Here is a 23165-nt window from a genome sequence, read left to right on the forward strand (position 1 = left end):
GTTTGCTATCTTCAAAGGTGTGTGATGCACAGAGTTCACAGAATCCGTTGCAGAGCATATGATGTGCACAGGTTGTTGGGTCAATACATTACGTGTAGACTCCAATGTGTAAAGGGTCAATATACAAAATATATACAGGGATCATATGACATTGAGGATATGTAGGTAGAAGCTGTACAATAATCATCAGGGTACAAGCTAGATACAGAGGACATGAAAAATATTAAAAATACAAAAGGTAGGTGTGCAAAGTAGCAAATATACAGTATATGAAGGGAGTGTGAGATATTGCGACTCCATACAGAGCCACCATTAAGGTAACGAGGTACCTCATATGAGGCAAATGGGATACGCAGAGAGAACTCGATGTGTACAAAGAGCAGGTTCGAAGATGGCTCAGCCCCAATTTCTCAGCAGTGATTAGTCATGAGTAATGAATGGTGTGTAAATACTATTGTCCCTTTCCCACATAAACGTACACATGAGCTCCATCTATACACACAAGCTGTTTCACACACACACACACACACACACACACACACACACGTTCCCATGCCCATATCCTGAAGGTTAGGTTTTCATGTGATGTTTCTCTCCCTGTTCACAGACTTGTACAACTCCGTTACGGACTTTAAAGAAGACCTGAAGAGTATGTGGTTTGGTCTTTACTCCAGATCCAACAACATCTTAGATTCCAGTGGTTTTGAGCATGTTTTTGCAGGTGCGTAATGGCCCTAGAATCCCTTGGAGATGTTATTTCCGATCTGCACTGAATGTGCTCTCCAGATGAGGAAGTCAAGGATCCAGTTGCAGAGGGAGGTACAGAGGCCCAGGTTTTGTAGTTTGTTGATTAGTAATGAGGGTTTGGATTGTGTTGGATGCAGAGCTGTAATCAATAAACAGCAGCCAACAAACAACAACAGTTGTCCAGGTGGATGGAGACTGTGTGCAGAACCAGAGAATATGCATCCGCTGTAGAGTTGTTGCAGCAGTGGGCAAATTGCAGTTGGTCCAGTTCCTTGCTTAGGCAGGAGCTGATTCTTGGCACACCAACCTCTCAAAACACTTCATCACAGTAAATACGAGTGCAACTAGGTGATAGTCTTTGAGGCAACTCACCCTACTTTCCTTGGGCACTGGTATGATTGATGCCCTTTTTAAGAAGGTGGGAACCTTCAAATGCAACAGTATAGAGGAAAGGGGCAGGGATGAGACAAGAATCGGTAAGTGATAAATGGACTGAGAAAGGGAGAGGGACGAGGGGTAGGAGCCAGGTTGAGAAGAGGAGAGTGGAGGTGGAAGGTGATAGACAGGTGGATAATCGGTGAAAGTTGTCAAAAAGGGCAAATGAAGCCAAGTTGGGGGAGGGATGATTGAAGGTGGAGATGGGCTGGAGGGCAAAAAGCAAGGACAAAAATCACAGCAGTGCTGGACTCTGATAAGTAAGGAAAGTGCTAATGGAAACTAAATTGGTGATGGTGACAGCTGGGGCAGAAGCAGGTCAGGAGTGTCAGTGAGTACGATGTGTGGGTCATAGGCTGATGGAACCAGAGAATAAGGGAAAGGGGAAGAAAACTGGTGAAGGGGACAGGAGGAGGCAATGGGTGAACCAGGGGTGGATTGGATGGAGGGGGTGGGAAGAAAAACACAGAAGGTAAGGGTTACCTCCACTTAGAAAATTCAATGTTCATCCCAATGGGTTGTAGTGTACCTAGGTGGAATATGAGCTGTTGTTCCTCTGGTTATCCACCCGAGGATGGACAGGTCAAATGGGAACAGGAAGGGGAGTTGAAATGGCATGTAACTGGGAGCTTGGAACGACCATTGCAGACAGAGTGCAAATGCTCTAAATCAGTCACCTAGTCTGTGCTTAGTCTCGCCGATGGAGAAGAGGCCACATTGGGAACACCAAACGCAGTAGGCAAGTTTGGACAGAGTGCACGTGAATCTTTGCCTCATTTGGAAGGGCTGTTTATGTCCCTGGATGGTGGTGAGGGAGGTGGAGTACGAACCAGTGCGACTGCGAGCAAAGTGCCGGGGTCAGGGAGGGATGAGCCCAACAATGCGTCGCAGGGGGAAGGACTCCCTGCAGAATGCAAAAAAAAGGGTGGCGGAGGATGTGTTGGTGGTGGGAATATTGTGACTGCCCAATGATAAAAGGTGTGCTGGATGCAGAAGCCAGTAGAGTGAACATTGAGTACTAAGGGAACTCTATCTCTCTTCTGTTTGTGGGAGATGGGGTGAGAGCAAAAGTCTTGAGAAAATGTGAGAGAGAACTTCATCAACCTCAGTAGAAAGGAAACAATTTTGCTGCATTCCGAATGTCCTGTATGGAGTGGTTGTGGAAAGGATGTTTCCATTGGTAGGGGAACCTATGATCCGAGGACACAGCCTCAGAATAAAGGAATATCCCTTTAAAACTGAGATGAGGAAGAACTTCTTCAGCTAGAAGGTGTTGAATCTGTGGAATCTGTTACAATAGAGGGCTGTAGAGAACAAGTAATCGGGTAGAGTTTGATAGGTTCTTGATTAGTAAAGTGGCTAAAGGCTATGAGGAGAGATCAGGAGGATGGAATTGAAAGGAAAAATTAGCCATGAATAAATGGCGGAGCAAACTCAAAGAGCTAAACGGCTTAATTTTGCTTCTATAGCTTATCTCCTGGAATGGAAGGCCTCATCTTGAGAGCAGATACAGAGAAACTGGGAGAAAGGAATGGCATCCTTACAGGGGACATGGTAGGAAGAGGTGTAGTCTGGATTGCTGTAGGAGTTAGTGGGTTGACAATAATGTCAGTGAAATGGGTGTGGTGCATTTGGACTTCCAAAAGGCACTTGATAAGTTCCACACATGGCATTTTAAACATAGAACATAGAACTATACAGCACAGGAACAGGTCCTATGGCCCAGAAATTAGTAATCAAATAACCAACTAAACTAATCCACTCTGCCTACGCATTGTCCATAGCCTTCCTTTTTTCTCACATTCATGCGTCCATCTAAACATCTCTTCAAAGTGTCTAACGTATCTGCCTCTACCACCACCCCAGACAGCGCATTCCAGGCACCCATCACTCTCTGTAAAAAAAATCTGTCCCTCACATGTCCTTTTAAATGACCCCTTGTCACCTCAAATGCATGCGCACTGGTATTAGACATCTCAACCATATAAACCTCTACCAGATCTTCCCTCAGCTTCCACCTCTCCAGAGGAAACAACACAAGTTTGCCCAAACTCTTGTTATAGCAAATGCCCTCTAATCCAGACAGCATCCTGACAAATCTCCTCTCTAAAGCTTCCACATCCTTCATATAATGAGGTGACCAGAACTGGACACAGTATTGCAAGTGTGATCTAACCAGAGTTTTATAGAGCTGCAACAATACCTTGTGAATCTTAAACTCAATCCCTGACTAAGGAAGGCTAACACACCACACACCTTAACAGCCCTGTCAACTTGCGGGGCAACTTTGAGGCATCCATGGACATCAACCCCAAGATCTCTCTGTTTCTCCATACTTACAAGAATCCTGCCATTAGCCCTATGCTCTGTCTTCAAATTTGGCCTTCCAAAATGAATCACTTCTCACTTTTCGGGGTTGAACTCCATCTGTCACTTCTCAGCCCAGCCCTGTATCCTGTCAATATCCCATTGCAACCTGCAACAACCCTCCACACTATCCATAACTCCACCAACCTTCATGTCATCTGCAAACTTACTAACTTACCCTTCCACTTCCTCATCCAAGTCAGAAAGAGCAGAGGTCCCAGAGCAGATCATTGGTCACCGACCTCCAGGCGGAATACCCTCCATCCACTACCACCCTCTGCCTACTATGGGCAAGCTAATTCTGTATCCACACAGCCATTTCCCTGGATCCCATCCCATCTATACCAGTGTATAGATAGGAGGAAAGATTGTTAGGTAGAATATTATGTTGACAAATGTGAGATTATCCACTTCAGAATAAAGGCTGGAAAAGCAGGGTGCTGATTAAGTGAAGGGAGACTACAGAATGTTGATCTACAGAAAAACCTGGCTGTGCTCATCAAACAGGATAATAGCATCAGGAATGCAAATGATCAGGAAGGGAAATGAATTTACTGCAAAGAAGATGGAGTACAAAAGTAGGGACATTTTGCTGAAATTATACAGGATGTTGGTGAGACCACACACACAATTGAGATTTGGTCTATTTATTTAAAGAGAGATAAACCTCTCTATTAAATGGCATATTAACCTCTCTAACTTCCTGACTTTTGAACTCGATACTTTGACTAATAATTGCAAGCATGCCATATGCCTTCTTAACCACCCTATCAACCTGTGTAGCCACTTTCAGAGAGCTATGAACTTGGACCCCAAGATCCCTCTGCTCATCAATACTGTTAAGGGCCTTGCCTTTAACAGTGTACTCTCTCTTTACATTTGACCTACCAAGGTGCAACATTTCACATTTGGCCTTGTTGAACTCCATCTGCCATTTCTCCGCCCATATCTGCAACTGATCCATATCCAGCAGTATTCTCTGCCAGTTTTCTGCACTATCCACAAGACCAACAATGTGTATCATCTGCAAACTTACTAGTCCACCCATCTACAATTTTATCCAGGTCATTTACATACATCACAGACAGCGGAGGTCCCAGTACAAATCCTTGCGGAATACCACTTATTACAGACCTCCAGCTCGAATAAGTCCATTTGACCAATAATCTTTGCCTTCTATAGGCAAGCCAGTTCTGAAACGAAATGACCAATTCACCGTGGATCCCATGCATCTCCATCTTGCGGCAGTCTTCGCTGTGGAAGACACTAGCAGTATGCCAGAACTTCCAGAGTGCCATTATGCAAAAATGAGAGTAGTTTCTATAACTAAGGTGAAGGTGCTTGGGATACTGAAAGATCTGAAGGTAGAATATGGTTAGTCAGGGTGTCAAAGGTTATGGGGAGAAGGCGGGAGAATGGGGTTGAGAGGGATAATATATCAGCCATGATGGAATGGTGGAGCAGACTCAATGGGCTGAATGGCCTAATTGTGCTCCTATGTCTTATAGTCTTATGGACGAGTCTTCCATGAAGGATCTTGTCAAATGCCTTATTAAAATCCACATAGACAACATCCAGAGCTCTACCTTTATCGATTAACTTCATCAATCAAGTTAGTAAGACATGCCTTACTCCACACAAAGCCATGTTGGCTCTCCCTAATTAGGCCGTGGTTCTCCAAATATTCATAAATCCTATATTTAAGAATCCTGTCCAGTAACTTCTCTACCACTGACATGAGATTCACTGGTCTGTGGTTTCCAGGATTATCTCTGGCTCCCTTCCTTAACAAGGAAACATTAGCTACTCCCCAGTCCTCCAAGACCTCGCCTGTGACGATAGAGGACACAAGGATATTGATCAAGGGCCAACAATTTCTTCTCTTGACTCTCTCAGTACTCTGGGGTATACCCCTTCAGGCCCTGGGGACTTATTCACCTAAATGCTTTTTAAGAGACCTAACTCTACCTCCTTCTTTACTTCAAATGCCCCGGCACATCAATACGCTCAGCACTGATTTCACTATCCTCCATGTCCTTCTCCTTGGTAAATACTGGTGCACAGTACTCATTAAGGACTTCACCTGCATCTTCCACATCCAAGCAAATAATCTCCCCTTTATCCTTGAGTGGCCATACCCTCTCCCTGGTTATCCTCTTGCTCTTGATGTATGTTTTGAATGCCTTGGGATTCTCTTTAATCCTACTTGCCAAGGACTTTTCATGGCCCTTTCTGGCTTTCATAATTCCCTTCTTGATTTCTTTTCTGGCATCATTATAATCCTCAAGGGCACTGTTTGATTTTAGCTGCCAAAGGTTTTCATATTTTTCCTTTTATAATTTATCCAATATCCAAGGTTCTCTTACCTTGCATTCCTGTCTTTCATTCATACTAGAAAAAATCTGCCCTGTGCTCTGTGTAGTTGGTCTTTAAACACCTTCCACATGTCTGATGTGGACTTGCCCACAAACAACTGTTCACAATTATCTCTCCCTAGTTCCTGCCGAATATGCTCATAGTTTGTCCTGCTCCAATTTAATACTTTTCTGCAAGCTCTATAATTGTCTTTATCTACAGCTATCTTGAAAATTAAGGAGGTGTGGTCACTGTTCCCTAACTGAAAGGTCAGTCACCTGACCAGGCTCATTATCCAACACCAGGTCCAGTATTTATTTAGGAAACCCTCCTGGATGCACCTAACAAACTCTGCTCCATCTAAATCTCTTGCACTAAGTAGGTCCTAATTTATATTAGGGAAATTGAAGTCCCCCATGACAACAACCCCATTGTTTTTACACCTTTCCCTAATTTTACTGCATTTCTATTCCTCAATGTCCTGGTGGCTATTGGGGGGTCTGTAGTACAATCCCATGAGTGTGATTTCACCCTTCCGATTTGTGAGTTTTACCCATACAGACTCAGTATATGAGCCCTCCATTATATCCCTTCTAAGTGCAGCACCTCCCTCCCCCTTCTTTTACCTTCTTCTCTATCTTTCCGAAAACATCAAAACCCTGGTTCATTGAGCATGCATTCCTTTCTCCCTCTCAACCAAGTCTCTGTGAAGGCCACAACATCGGAGTTCCATGTACTGATCCATGCTCTACATTGATCACCTTTACCCATAATACTGCTTACAAGAAAGTACACGCATTTCAAACCATCCATCCCCCCCCCACCTGTTTCTACTGGCCCTAACATCTACCTTCCTCTCCATCCCTCCACTTTCTGACCTAGTGCTCCAGTTCCCATCCCCTTGCCAAACTGGTTTAAACCTTCCCGAGTAGCACTATCAAAACTCCCAGCCAGGATGTTGGTTCCCCTCCAGTTGAGGTACAACATGTCCATCTTGTACAGGTCACCCCTGCTCCAGAAGAGGTTCCAATGATCCAAGAACCTGAAGCCCTACCCCCTGCACCACTTCCTCAGCCACTCATTCATCTGTACTATCATCCTATTCCTACTCGACTAGCACGTTGCACGGGGAGTAATCCAGAGATTACTACCTTGGAGGTCCTGCTCTTCAGCCTCTTCCCTACCTCCCTATACTCACTGGCCAAGACCTCTTCCCCCTTTCTACCTGTCATTGGTGTCAATATGCACTATGACCTCCGGCTGCTCAACCTCCCTCTTGAGAATATTCTGCAGCTGCTCTGAGACATCCTGGACCATAGCACCTGGGAGAAACTCTGTCATAGCCAAAGTATCTCCCGTCCATTCCCCTAACTATAGAGTCTCCTATCACTATCGCTCCTTCCCCGCTGAGCGTCAGAGCCTGCCACAGTGCCACTGGCTTGGCTGTTGCTGCTGTGCCCTGATAGGTCATCACCCCAGAAGTAATCCAAAGGGGTGTTTTTGTCACTGAGGAGAATGGACACAGGAGAACCCTGCACTGACTACTTACCGCCCTTATTTCTCCTGGTGGTCACCCATCTATGATCTGAAGCCGACACTCTGGGTGTGACCACCTCAGTAAACGTCTCATCTATGAGGTTTCCAGCCTCCCGGATGGGCTTGAGTACATCCAGCTCCAGTTCCTTGACCGTGTCAGTCAGGAGCTGAAGTTGGGTACACTTCCTGCAGATATAGTCATCAGGGAGACGGTTAGATACCTTGAATCCAACATCTCACAGAAGCATTCCATCGACCTTACTACCATCCTGCCTACACTAAATTTAAGGACTATGGATTTACAGACAACAAAAAAGCTTACCTGTTCTTACCAGTGTCTTCTTTCTGAAACTTGTAAGTTCTGTACTCACCTAGGTCACTTACTCAGTTTCCTCTTGGCGAGCTCATTATACTTTTGGCTCTAACTTCTTAAGCTGCAGTTCTATAATCAAATAAATGACTTAGCCCCCTAAGCCTCCACCTGTTCTTGCCAAAGCCTGTTGAGCCAAATTCTCCCACTCAAACCCTGGCCCACTCCAACAATTGCTACTCTGCCTATACCTCGCTTCTTTTCATTGGCTCAGATAAAACTCACTCCCAACAAGCCTCGTTCTTTTTAAATGGCTTCCGCTCTGCAACAATCTTGTTTCTCATTCACTACTTCAAAGATACTTGGGTAATATATCGAGGTTTGCTGATTATACTAATCTGGATGGCAGAGTGGAAGTCAGAAGGGTGTGTTATAAGGGAATATGGGCTCAAGGAATGGAACATAATGAGGAAAAATAAGAGAATACACACAAAATGCTGGAGGAATCAGCAGGTCAGGCAGTATCTATGGAAATGAATATATATTTATGTAGAAAAAAAAGTGAGTTTTACCAATATTAAAAGATTGATGTTCAGAGGCTTAAAGATGACATGCAATACAGCATTAGGCAACAAAATGGTATGTTGACCTTTACTGCAAGAGCATTTGAGTGCAAGGATAAAGGCGTCTTATTGGAATTACATAGGACCCTGGTGAGACTGCACTTTGACTGTTGATTATATGTCTGGTCTCACCTACATAAGGAAGGGTATACCTACAGTATAAGGTGTACAGTTAAGGTTCATCAGATTGATTCAAGGTGAGTTTGATTTATGAGGAGATGTTCAGTGGACTGAGCCTGCACTCGACTGAAGAAGAATGAAAAATAGTTCCTATGTGAAGGCATCGTTAGAAAAAAACAGAAGTGGGAAGAGAGATTGTGACAGTGAGGAAAAGATCTCCAGAATGGGTCTGGGATCTAATGGGCTGAGGATTCCATGCGAACTAGAATCATTGCCTTCAGACCAGCACCAACACACCATAGGACACAGTAAAAGAATTAGGCCCTTTGGCCCAGTGAGCCTATTCCACCATTCAATCATGGCTGATTTATTTTCCCTCTCAACCTCATTCTCCAACTTTCTCCCTATAACCTGCGGCACTTACTGTAGAATCTATCAACCTCTGCTTTAAATATATCCAATGGCTTGGCCTCCACAACCATCTGTGACAATGAATTCCACACACTTACTACCCTCTGGCTAAAGAAATTTCTCCTCCTCTCTGTTCTAAATGGACATCCCTCTATTCTGAGGCTGTGCCCTCTGGTCCTACATGCTCCCACAACTGGAAACATCCTCTCCATGTGCACTCTACTTAAGCCTTTCAATATTCAATAGGTTTCAATAAGATCCCCCTTCATTCTTCTAAGCTCCGGTGAGTACAGGCACAGTGCCATCAAATGCTCCTTATACATTAACCATTTAATTTTATTATCAAAGCATGTACGCAGAATACAGCTCTGAGATGTGTCTTCTGCAGATAGCCATAAAATATAGAAAAACCATGGACATCATTGAGGACCCCTCCCATCATTCTCATTATTCTCATAATGGCATGACTCCAATGCCAGCACATTCTTTCATAGATATGGCACCTAAAACTTCTCACAATAATTTAAATGTTGTCTGATCAATGGCTTATAAAGCCACAGCATTACATCCTTTCTTTTATATTCTATTCTGTTTGAAATGAATGCTAACATAGCATTTGCCTTCCTTGCTAGCAACTTAGCCTGCAAATTAATCTGCAAGAGGACACATAGATCCCTTTGCACCTCAAATTTCTGAATTTCTCTCCATTTAGAAAATAGTCTATGCCTTTATTTCTTCTACCAGTGTATGACCATTCACTTCCCTACACTATATTCCATTGGCGACTTATTTGCCTATTCTCCTAATCTCTTTCTGCAGACTCCCAGCTTCATCATCACAACCTACCCCTCCACCTATCTTTGTATCATCCACAAACCTGGCCACAAAGTCATCAGTTCTATCATCCAGATCATTGCCATATAATGTAAAAATAAGCAGTCCCAACACAGACTCCTGTGGAACACCACTAGTCACTAGCAGCTAAACAGAAAAAGCCCCCTTTTTCCCACTCTTTGCCTCCAGCCAATCATCCAATCCTCTATTCATGCTAGTTTCTTTCCTGCAATACCATGGGCTCTTATCTTGTTTTGCAGCCTCATGTGCAGATTCTTGTCAAATGCCTTCTGAAAATCCAAGCACACAACATCCACCGACTCGCCCTTGTCAATCCTGCCTGTTATTTCTTTAAAGAATTCCTACAGATCTGTCAAGCAAGATTTCCCCTTAAGGAAACCTGCTGACTTCAGCCTACTTTATTCTGTGCCTTCAAGTACCCCAAAACCTCATTCTTAATAATGGATTCTAACATCTTTCCAACCACTGAAGTCAGGGTAGCTGGCCTATAATTACTTCTCTTTTACCTCCATCTTTTCTTAAAAAGTGAAGTGACATTTGCCATTTTCCAGTCCTCCAGAACCATTCCAGAATCTAGTGATTCTTGAAAGATCACTACTAATGCCTCCACAATCTCTCCGACCACCTCTTTCAGAACCCTGGGAGCGTAGTCCATCTGGTCTAGACCTATCTACCTTCAGACCTTTCAGCTTCCCAAGTGCATTCTCTATAGCAATAGTGACGACACTCAATTCTGCCTCCTGATGCTCTTGAAGTTCTAGCATCCTACTCGTGTCTCCCACAACGATGACTGATGTAAAATACTTAATTAGTTCATCCACCACTTCGTTGTCCCCCATTACTAAGTCGGCATTATTATTTTCCAGTGACCAGAAGTCTACTCTTAGCTCTTTTTCACTTTTCATATATTTTTGAAAAAAAATCTTTTGGTATCCTCTTTTATATTATTAGCCCGCTTACCTTTATATTTCACTTTTTCTCTCCTTATTAGTTTTTTTAAAATTTGGCTTCTGTTTACTTTTTAAAACTTCCCAATCCTCTAATTTACCACTATTTTTTGCTCTCTTTTTTGCCCTCTCTTTTGCTATTATGCTGTCTTTGACTTCCCTTGTCAGCCGTGGTTGCCTCATCCTCTCTGGATCACTTCTTCTTCGGGATGAACAGATCCTGCGTCTTCCGAATTACTCCCCAAAACTCCAGCCCTTGTTGCTCTACGATCATCCCTGCTTGTATTCCTTTCCAATCAAATGTGGCCAACTTCTCTCTCACGCCTCAGCAGTTACTTTTACTCAACTGACCCCTCCGTAGTTACCTTTACTCAACTGTAATACCGTTCATCCGATTGTCGTTTTGAAAAGCTAATAATGTAGCAGCGGTCTGTGTCCTGATGGGGTAATGTAATTGGTGGAAACGTGCAGAATTCACAACCATCGATGTGATAACGTAATTACGTAAAGTGCTTTTATCGCACTTTGTGTTCAGTGTTTGGAGTTCAATAATGTTGTTACTTTTTTTTCTTAAACATGAAACGCCTCACGTCAGTCATTTTGCGAAAACCTACAGGGGCAGTACACTCCTGGTTGTTGTCGCTCGGCTGCTGAAGAGAGCCCGGCTAATTTCTGCTGCCGTCAATCTGTACCTGAGCTGTATTTCTCGGTACTTGAACGTCAGCATGCTACCGCCTGCAGTCCACACTGCAACACTGCAATTCTGGCTGGCTTCTCACCGCACCCAAAGTGAACTCTGCCCCATCGGCTCCAGTAGCTTGAAGTATCGGTCATTGATGGATGGTGCAGTAGCCAGGTGACTGGCACAGCCTGCTTTTGTCAGTTCCAGTCCACATGGACCACTCAACTCTAATTCAGCCACTTCACCCCCACAGCAGTTTCAGGTGCAATGTGAAGCACTACTTCCCTGTGTGCAGTGAGGGTGGATAGTGACATGCTGGGCAAACAATGCCTGCTATAACTTCACCGTCATAAGAAGAACATGGCATGTTAGAAGAATGGCAGCACACTGCAGATTGATATCAACAGGTATTCATTGCTTGGAGAGAAGAGGATGTGAACTCCCCTGCAGAAAATTGCTTGCTTTTCCCATCGTCCTTTTGATCTGTGGCTTGCAGGTTGTGAAAATGTTTTAGATTGTCAGGAAGTGACAGGATACCCAGCTTCTGACCTCTTGTAGCAGCTGGGTTATGTAGCTGATCCAGATGATTTTCTGTTGGATAGTTACCCTCAGGATACCAATACGGAGGGGGTGATGAAGCCACCGAATAACAAGGATGTTCAAACATTTTTTTGTTGAGAAGGGTTTTTGCCTGTTACTGGTGAGGTGTGGATATAACTTGTCTCTGGACAAACCATGTCAGAACATCTTCTTAGACTTGCACAGAAAAGTGTTCAGGGGGTGGAGTTGAATATCCCCACTAAGGTGTGCCTCTACCTCATTGGCATGTTAAGTATATTTCACAATCGTACTCAGTCACTTTCCCTTTTCCTTATCAAGGAGTGCTAGGCAGGGACAGAAGAACAGAACAGAGTCATGGAGTAAAACAAATGTGCATGTGGGTGAAGCTAGAAGCTGGCAGAAATCGTCAAGGATGGTTCCAATGAATGTGGGGGCGAGTTAGAAGGTGAGAACCAGTGGAATTCTGTTCGAGGTCCACCCAGGAGGAGAGGGGCTGAGAGCAGATGTGCAAGAGATAGATGATTCAAAAGAGCTCCGTTTATGTCAGCACCAAGCAAGATGGGGTGAGGAATGCAGCATATTGCAAGGTCGATCAAGCTACGAGGAACTTTACCTCATCTGAATCTGGGAGATGGGTTGATGCTCAGATTTGTTTTATTCTGAATGAACTGGAATTGGTTTATTATTGTCACATGTACCAAGATGTAGTGAAAAGCTTGTCTCGCATACTGTTCCTAAAGATTAATTAATTACACAGTGCATTGAGAGAGAACAAGGTAAAATGACAAGGCAAGTCTAGAATAAAGTGTAACAACTGAAGCTAAAGTGATGTGCAGGTAAACATTAAAGTGCAAGATAATAGCGAGATATATTGTGACGTCAAGTGTCCATCTTATTTGTACTAGGAACTATTTAATAGACTTACAACATTGATGTAGAAGCTTTGCTTGAGCCTGGTGGTATGTGCTTTCAGGCTTATGCATCTTCTGCCCAATGGAAGAGAGAAGAAGAGAGAATGTCTGGGGTGGGTGGGGCCTTTGATTACTCTGACTACTTTACTGAGATAGCAAGAGTGTAGACAGAGTCCGTAGAGTGGAGGCTGGTTTCCATTATGTGATGAGTTTCTTGCAGTAAAATACAAAGTAGTTGTCATACCAAATAGTTATGCATCCAAATAGATTGCTTTCTATGGTGCATTGACAAAAATTGGTCAGGGTCAACAGGGCCATGCCAGATTTCTCTAGCATCTTGAGGAAGTACATGTGTTGGTAAGCTTTCTTGGCCATGGTGTCTATGTGATTAAACCAGGACAGGTGTTTGGTGATGTTCACTCCAAGGAACTTGACACTCAATCCTCCCAACATCAATACCATTGACGTAGACAGGAGCAGGTGCACTGCCCCCATCCCAAAGTCAATGAACAGCTATTTTGTTTTGTTGACATGGAGGGAAAGGTTATTGTCATGAAACCATGTCACTAAGCTATCTATCTCCTTACTGTACTCTGACTCACTGTTATTAGAGATACAACCTGCAATGGTAGTGTCATCTGCAGATTTGTAGATTGAGTTTGAGCAGAATCGGGCCACTCGGTACTGAGTGTACAAGGAGTAGAGTAGGGGCTGAGGATGCAACCTTATGAAGTGCTAGTTTTCAGAATAATCATTGCTGAGGTGTTGCTGCCTGTCCTTACTCATTGTGGCCTGTAGTTAGGAAGTCAAGAATCCAGTTGCAGAGGGAGGCATTGATTTCAGAGGGCCATTATAATTGCTAGATGTCACATGTAGAATGATGAGGAAGAAATAACAAGGTTTTACACTAGCCCTTGTCTGAATCCAAAAATGACCACTTGGTTTTGGTTTTGGTTCTGTTGCTTTAAATAATGGTTGTGCATGAGCTCACTTGCTCCAAATTTGTTCTGGGAACAGGTGAAGTGAAGCGAGGTATAGTGTCCGGATTCCACAGCTGGGTGCGGTTTTACTTGGCAGAAAAAAACAAGGAGCTGAATTATTATAGTTACAACTACGACGGCCCGGTGAGTACCTGATAGGAATCTGGGATGTACCAAGGTGCAGGATCAACAACGAAGGTGTGGAATGTTGGAGTATTCTTGAGAAAGCCTGAAATGAGTTCCTGACCTGTGTATAAAATGCATCAGCACAATTTCACTTCAGTAACATTTCCTCCTCTGCCTCCACCTCATTTACTTGTAAAATCTTGGCCCATTCCTTTATTATCTCCAGTCCTGAACATTCTAATGATTCCCTGGCCTCTCATCATCTCCTCCTCAATTTCCAGTAAACTGACTGATAAAAAGCCACATTTCTATGGAACTATGTCTCCTTGTCACTAAATGCCCGAGTTTTAAAATTATCATTTTATGTTCCAGTTCCCCCACAGCCATGACTCTGCCCACAGTGCAAATTCCTTTAGCCTGACGCCCTCTATGATATCTGAGCTCCTTCAGTTATTGTATCTATACATTCTGTTGCTACCATCACCTCGACATTGGTGATTCTCCCTTCAATAAACTAAACCCCCAGGTTTGCAAGTACCTTAATACATTTAGGTGAATTAACTCTATGGTTCTGAAAGTAAAGGTCTCCCATGAAAAGGAAAGGTTTAAAGCCCAAGCCATTGGAGAGAAAAAGATGACACGAGATTGCAGATGCAAATAACAACCTGATGGAGGAATACTGTGGATCAGGCAGCATCTGTAGAGTCAAAGGAATAGTCGATGTTTTGGACTGAGACCCTGCATCTGAAACATTTACTATCCCTTTGTTCCACGTATGTCTTTTGACCTGCTAAATTCATCCAGCAGTTTACATGTTACTCCATTGGGTAAAAAGGTCAGCAATGATATCTGAAGAATGTATGTGTTGCAGTTCAGTACTCTCACAAGAATGAAGAGACATGTTGATATGGCAAATGTATTGCCTATTGATACTGGTTCCTCTCACCAATTCCCTCCTTCTATTCCATGCTCCACCATCTCCTCCTGTCAAATTGCCTCATCAGCAGCACAGGTGCACTATAAGGCTATGTGCTTAGCCCCTTGCTTGACTTGCTTCATTCCTGTGATGTGTGGCTATGTACAGTTCCAATGTCGTATTTAAGTTTGTTGATGACACAACTGTTGTTAGCTAAATAAAAGGTGGTGATGAATTGGCATACAGGAGGGAGACTGAAAATCTGGTTGAATGGTGCCACAACAATAACCTGTCACTCAACATCAGCAAAACCAAAGAGCTGATTATTGACTACAGGAGGAAGTAGCTGGAGGTCTAACAGCCAGTCCCAATTAGGCGATTGGAGGGGGGGAGGGCCAGTAGCTTTAAATTCCTTGCCATTACCATTTCAGAGGATCTGTCCTGAGGCCTTCAGAAAGAAGGCACAACTGCAACTCTACTTTCTTAGAAGTTTGCGTACATTCAGCGTGCCATGTAAAACTTTGATAAACTTCTACTGATGAACAGTGGAGAGTATACTGACTGGTTGCATCGCGGCCTGGTATGGAAACATCAATGCACAGGAACTTAAAAGTCTACAGAAAGTGGTGGGTGGATACAGCCCAGTCCATCAGAGGCAAAGCCCTCCACATCATTGAGCACATTTACAAGGAGCGCTACCACAAGAAAACAGCATCCGTCTCAATGACCCCCATCATCCAGGCCATGCTCTCTTCTCAATACTACCATCAGGCACGGGGTACAGGAGCCTCAGGTTCCACAAACCAGGTTCCAGAATAGTTATTACCCTTCAATCATCAGGCTCTGGAAGCAGTGTGGATAACTTCACTCACCTCAAGACTGAACCAATTCACTTTCAAAAACTCTGCAACTCAATATTAATTTACTTTTTAAAAAAATTATTTACATGATTGCCTTTGTTTACACATTGTTTATCAATCTTTGTACTTATATTTTTTCATAAATTCTATGGTATTTATTTTTCTGTAATGACTGCAAGAAAATGGATCTCAAGGTAGTAAATGGTGATTTAGTAGTGCATCCTACTTCTCTTGAGAGCTTCTCTCCCACCATTATCTCTGGTGTTATCTACTCCTTTCCCACAAGCTTATATGTCTTCTTCCCCTATGATGATCATTCCCACTTGCTTGGATGATGATATAGCTTTTTCCCTCCAAGTATTAATGTTGTCCCTAAGTGCTGCCAGTCCCCTTTCCCCATTCACTCATTCCCAGCTATTCTCAGATATTTTTTCCCACTTCCTAGGCACTGATATTGCAGTTTTCCTGTTTGGATTTGGATTTTCCAGTTTTCCTGGATGCTGGCTTTATTCTCTGAAAGTTGATTTCACTACTTTATCTCAACTGCTGGTATTCCCTCTTTCCCGGTGGTCATTTTCCCCTTTTCCTGATTCTGCCTTTCCTCCATTCATTTCCCAAGTGCTAATGCCCCTCTCTCCTATGAGTACAAATATACCCCCTTTCCAGAATAACTGTATTGACTCTTTGTGCTAATATTCCTCCTCCCCTATCTCCTGATGTTCTCTGTTTCATTGGTGAAAATATTCCCTCTTTCCTAAAATATTAGTCTTTCTCACAGTGATGTTGATAATCTCTTTGGAATCTTAAAATTGAAATAAACCCTTCAACACACCATGTCTATGCCAGTCATCAAACACCCATTTACACTTACTCTTCCCTAATCCCATTTTATTCTCCTCACATTCCCATCAACTCCCTATCAGATTCTATGCTCATTTACACATTAGGGGCAATTTACAGTGGCCAATTAATCTAACAAACTGCCTGTTCTTTGGAACATGGGTGGGGACTGGAGGACCCAGAAGAAACCTACTGTTATTATGTGGGTTTCCTCCCACATCCCAGAGATGTGCTAATTAGTAAATTGATGGACTATAGCAAGACAATGGGATTGACAGAGATATGGCATGGGCCTGATGGGCTCAAAAGGTTGTAAGAAAATATGTTTTTAAAATCCTCCTCTTTGAGCCTTAATGCAAATACCTGCACCCTTGGGTCATTTGTGTGAATCAAACCAGTAAGATTTGGGATTGAGAATGCTTTATCTCCAGTTCTTATCAAATCTTTTTTTCACTAGAAGTAGTCAGTGAACTTTAATGTCTGCATCCTTATTGGTAATTCCCATAGAAAAGGGCTGGTTTATGGGGCTCTGTGGATTCTTTACAAGCTGGGCCTTGACCACTGCCAGCTTCAGGCAGAAGAATACCACAGCAGATTGTTGTTCAGTTGTATTTGCATCAGATTAATACTAACCCAAAGGAGTTGATCCAGTCAAAGTGTTGGGACAAGAATCTCGTGCATAATTTTTTCTGTTTTCATTTTCTTGGGGTGCAATAGTTGACAGCTTACCCTGTCTCCACAGTGGACCAACTATCCCGAAGTTCTGGCAACGCAGTTTGAATGGAATGGATATTACAAAGAAGTGGGCTCAGGGTTCATTGGTTCCAGTCCCGAGTTTGACTTTGCCATTTATACTCTTTGCTTCATTGCAAAGCCTAATAAAACGTAAGTGCTATTGTCAATTCCTCTGCAGATTTTTGAGTAATGCATATTAGTTTCTACAAATAATCCACAACAGAAAAGGCAGATTGGGAATGGGATAAACAAGGAAAAATTCATTTCACTATCAGAAAGTAAGGTAGTTAACTGAGACAGAATTAAGTTTAAAGTAAGAGGCAGAGAACATTTTGAATCAACAAATTCTAAGGGATTTCCCTGAATGCTTTTTGTATTCAGTGATAAAAAGGGAAATTGAAAAGTATGTGAAAGAAAAATATGTCTATGATTATGAGTATACTGCTAAAACTAATTTTATATGCTTTTCAAAGAACCAACATGGAAACAATGGGCTGAATAGCCTCCAGTGCTGTCACATGAGTCCATTTCAATGGTTCTGAGAAGGATGCTCATTTTACCCCCAGAGAAACAAACTTGTATCCTGTGTCATAATCAGGCTTGCCATAAAAGGATATAAATATCCTGAAGCAGAGTGTTTCATTTATATAAAACAGAAAATGTTGTAAATACTCAGCAGGTCAGGCTATATCTGTGGGAAGAGAAACAGCATAAATGCTTCAGGTCAAAAATCCTTCATCGGAACCGGGAAAGACACAAAATAAATGTATTAAGATGCATGGAGGGCAGGGTGTGATGTTTCTAGTAGGTTAAACTGTAAATGGGCATCTAGTCAATGAGTGAATAGGAATAATCAAAGTGAGAATATAGACAAAAGGATGTAGGAGTTGCAAAATGCAGAGCAGAAAGACAGGCCCAGCAGGTTAGGCTGGGCGCACTCTCCACTCTGAAAGATAAAGGGGAGAAAGAAACAACAAACGTGCTGAGTCAGATAGACAACTGATAGATATTAATCAAATTACCTGAAGTTGTAGAATTCAATATTAAGTTCATTTGTAGCATGCCAAAATGGAAGATGAGGTGCTGTTGCTCAGGCTTGCATTGGGCCTTGTTATGATGATGTGGGAGGCCAGAGACTGATAGGTAATGTGGCAGGTGAATGGAGAATAAAATGTGCAACAGGAAGCTCAGGGTCATGCTGCATGCTGAACGCAGGTGCTTCAGAATCACACAATCTGAATTTTGCTTCTCCAGTGTAGAAAGAACCACTGAGTAAAAGAACAATTTAGGTTCCTTTCAATGTAATTTTATCTCATTGGCCAAAAACAGGCTTTAAAACTTTGCAATCACGAAGCTGGGGTTGAAAGTTATAATCAGAGAGATTAAAATTTCAAGACATACCTCATTACTGTAGCAAAACATGTATTATCTCTGGTTCGCTGTGCTCCAATTATAACCACCTTTGGATGTGTTGAAGTGTCCTCGGTGGTATAGAGAATCTAAGACCAGGGGCGATCATCAGGGTTGCATGATTCAGCAACAGTTATATATTCTGTTGATTCTGCAGGTGCAAGGTGAGTCTTGGTGGGAAGACCATGAATATTCAGACCTACACCTGGACTAAGTCCACATATGGAAATAGGAAGAAGTATGTAGCATCATCCTTCCCACTGACACCTTGAGAAAACCATCAGTCTTCTCTATGACTCCATGTGAGGACCACAAGACTTCTTGAAGACTCAGGGATCCAGAATTCTGCTTCCAAGATGATCTGTTATGAAATAAAGGAGATTAATTAGCATTATCTGCTTATAGTTGATTAGTTCAAGAGACATTGTTCCTGCTTGCATTCCACTGCTTAAACTCAACAGAACCAACCCTGGCACTTTTATTCTAGCAATGCATAATTTATTATCCATCTCTTTGCTGCCCAGATTCTGCTGTTCATATCTATTTTGCACAATGTGAAGAGCAATGTGGAGTTGAACTTCTGAATCGGAGGATTAACTTCAACAGGATACCAGAGGATCTAGCCAAGATAGCCGACAACTGCTCACCATATTCCAAGTGTATTCTGTCCAATGCCTTATAAAGCCTCAGTATTAAATCCTTGCTTTTAAATTCTAGTCCTCTCAAAATGAATGCTAACATTACAATTGCCTTCCTTACAACCAACTCAACCTGCAAGATAACCACGAGGGAATCCTACTCTAGAACTTCCAAGTCCCCTTGCACCTGATTTCTGAATTTGCTCTCCACTTAGAAAATAATTTACACCTTTATTCCTTCGAACAAAGTGTATGACCATACAATTCCCTACACTGCATACCATCCGCAAATTCTTTGCCCATTCTCCCAATCTGAGTCCTTCTGCAGACTCTTTGCTTCCGCAACACTACCCGCCTCTGCACCCTATCTTTGTATCATCTGCAAACTTGCCACAAAGCCATCAATTCTGTCATCCTGATCATTGACACATGTGAAAAGAAGCAGTCCCAAAACTGACCCCTACAGAACACCATTAGTCATCAGCAGCTACCAGAAAAGACCCTCTTTATTCCCACTCTGCCTCTTGCCAGTTAGCCAATCTTCTATCCATGCTTCATATCTTTCCTGTAATACCATAGGCTCTGACCACGTTTAGCAGCCTTATGTGCAGCATCCTGTCAAAAGCTTTCTGAAAATCCATGCAAACAATATCCATTGACTCTCCTTTGTCTATCCTGCCTATTATTTCCTCAAAAATTCCAATATATGTGTCAAACAAGAATTTCCCTCAAGGAAACCATGCTGACTGACTTTGGCCTATTTTATCATGTGCCTCCAAGTACTCCAAAACCATCCTTAATAATGGACTCCCAATGACTGTCCCAATGACTGAAGCCAGGCTAACTTCTGTAAAATTTCCTGCCTTTTGCCTCCCTCCCTTCTTCAAGAATGGAGTGACATTTGCAATGTTCCAGTCTTCCCCAACTATTCCAGAATCTCGCATTCTTGAAAGATCACTACTCCACAATTTCTTCAGCAACATCTTTCAGAATGCTGGTGGGGGGTAGTCCATCTGGTCTAGGTGACTTATCTACCTTCAGAATTTTCTGCTTCCCAGGCACCTTCTCCTTACTAATAGTGACTACACTCACATATGCCCCCGACAATCTCCAATTTATGGCATATTGCTGGTGTTTTCCACAATGAAGACTGACACAAAATATTTATTGATATGGTGGCCTCATTCTCCTTTTAGGATATTTCTTCTTTTTTTGGGATGAATCTATCCTGCACCTTCTGAATTGCTTCCGGAAACACCAGCTATTGCTGCTCTGCTATCATCCCTGCTAGTGTTCCCTTCCAATTAACTTTGGCCAGCTCCTCTCATATTACCTTTGTAATTCCCTTTACTCCACTGCAATACTGGTTCATCTGATTTTAGCTCCTCCCTCTCAAACAACAAGTTGATCATATTACGATCACTGTCTCCTAAGGGTTCCTTCACCCTAAGCTCCCTAATCAAATCAGGTTCATTACATAACACCCAATCCAGAATTGCCTTTTCCGTAGTGGGCTCGACCATAAGTTGTCCTTTTAAAAAAAACATCTCCAAAGCATTTTACAAATTCCTATCTTGGGATCCTGCACCAACTTTATTTTTTCAATCTACCTGAAGTCCCCCATGACTATCATAACATTGCATTTTTTACATACTTTTTCTATCTTCTGTTGTAAATTGTACTGTTTGGAGGCCTGTACACAATTCCCATCAGTTTTTTTTTTTAATCCTTGCAGTTTCTTAACTCTACCCACAAGAATTCTACATCTTCCCTTTCTAAGAATTTAATTTCATATTTTACCAACAGAGCTACCCACCTGCCTTTCCTTCCAATACAACGTGTATACTTGGATGTTAAGATCCCAACTGTGATCTTCTTTCAGCCACACTCAGTGACACCAACAATGTTATGCCCACCAATTTCTAATTGCGTTACAAGATCATCTACCTTATTTCGTACATTTTGTGCATCCAAATATGACACCTTCAGTCCTGTATTCATCACCTTTTTCAATATTGTCCCCATGTCACCAGAAATTAAATTCTTATCCCTTTCTAAGCTTTTTGTCTTTTTCTTTATTCTGGAGACTCTTGTAGCCTTTCCTGCATTCTTCTTCCCTTTTACTTTATCCCCACTTTTCCAAACTGTTGGACCCACCCCTTACTCTTTGGTTTAAAGCCCTATCTACAACCCGAGTTATACAATTCACTAGGACTCAGGTCCCAGCATGATTCAGGTGGAGCCCATTCCATTGGAATAGCTCCCTCCTTCCCCAATACTGGTGTCAATGTTCCACAAATTGAAATCCACTTGTCCCACACCAATCTTTGAAAGACTCAATTAACTCTCTGATCCTATTAAACCTTTGTCAATTTGCGTATGGCTCAGGTAACAATCCAGAGATGATTACCTTTTTGCTACTGCATTTTGAGTTAGTCCCTATCTGCTCAAATTCCCTCAGAAGAACCTCTTTCCTTGTTCTTCCTATGTTGTTGGTACCCACTTGGACCACAACAACTGGATCATTTCCCCTCCCACTCCAAATTCCTCTGCAGGTCAAGTGAGATGTCCTGAATCTGGGCACCAGGCAGACAACTCAGCCTTCCGGACTCTCGATCCTTACCTCAGAGAATTGTGTCTATTCCCCTGACTATACTAACTCCAATCACAACTACATTTCTCTTCTCTCCCCCTCTGGAATGGCTCTCTGAACCACAGTACCACGGTTCAGTTGCTCGTCCTTCCTACAGGCCCCACTCTCATCGTCACAGGCAGCAACAATCGCAGAACCTTTGGACAAGCTCAAGGGCTGAGGCTCCTCCTGCACTGCCTCTGGGATCCTGCTACCTGTCTCTCTGACAATTAGAAACATAGAAACATAGAAAATAGGTGCAGGAGTAGGCTATTCAGCCCTTCAAGCCTGCACCGCCATTTATTATGATCATGGCTGATCATCCAACTCAGAACCCTGCCCCCAGCCTTCCCTCCATACCCCCTGATCCCCGTAGCCACAAGGGCCATATCTAACTCCCTCTTAAATATAGCCAATGAACTGGCCTCAACTGTTTCCTGTGGCAGAGAATTCCACAGATTCACCACTCTCTGTGTGAAGAAGTTTTTCCTAATCTCAGTCCTAAAAGGCTTCCCCTTTATCCTCAAACTGTGACCCCTCGTTCTGGACTTCCCCAACATCGGGAACAATCTTCCTGCATCTAGCCTGTCCAATCCCTTTAGGATTTTATACGTTTCAATCAGATCCCCCCCTCCCCCCCCCAATCTTCTAAATTCCAACGAGTACAAGCCCAGTTCATCCAGTCTTTCTTCATATGAAAGTCCTGCCATCCCAAGAATCAATCTGGTGAACCTTCTTTGTACTCCCTCTATGGCAAGGATGTCTTTCCTCAGATTAGGGGACCAAAACTGCACACAATACTCCAGGTGTGGTCTCACCAAGGCCTTGTACAACTGCAGTAGTACCTCCCTGCTCCTGTACTCGAATCCTCTTGCTATAAATGCCAGCATACCATTCGCCTTTTTCACCGCCTGCTGTACCTGCATGCCCACTTTCAATGACTGGTGTATAATGACACCCAGGTCTCGTTGCACCTCCCCTTTTCCTAATCGGCCACCATTCAGATAATAATCTGTTTTCCTATTTTTGCCACCAAAGTGGATAACTTCACATTTATCCACATTAAATTGCATCTGCCATGAATTTGCCCACTCACCCAACCTATCCAAGTCACTCTGCATCCTCTTAGCATCCTCCTCACAGCTAACACTGCCACCCAGCTTCGTGT

The 23165-nt window shown here is 42.9% G+C and overlaps 1 protein-coding gene across 1 annotated transcript in view; it reads left to right on the forward strand.

The window, feature by feature from the left end:
- endou (endonuclease, polyU-specific) overlaps positions 1–19109 on the forward strand; it is a 39966-nt gene extending 20857 nt beyond the window's left edge. Inside the window, exons 6-9 of the mRNA XM_072238866.1 lie at positions 608–721; positions 13878–13984; positions 17325–17467; positions 18885–19109. Of these exons, the coding sequence (XP_072094967.1) occupies positions 608–721; positions 13878–13984; positions 17325–17467; positions 18885–18999 (479 nt within the window). The 3' untranslated portion in view covers positions 19000–19109. The remainder of the gene's footprint in view (positions 1–607; positions 722–13877; positions 13985–17324; positions 17468–18884) is intronic.
- The last annotated feature ends 4056 nt before the right edge of the window (positions 19110–23165 follow it).

Source organism: Mobula birostris, chromosome 20 (genome assembly GCF_030028105.1).
Source record: "Mobula birostris isolate sMobBir1 chromosome 20, sMobBir1.hap1, whole genome shotgun sequence".
NCBI lineage: Eukaryota > Metazoa > Chordata > Chondrichthyes > Myliobatiformes > Myliobatidae > Mobula > Mobula birostris.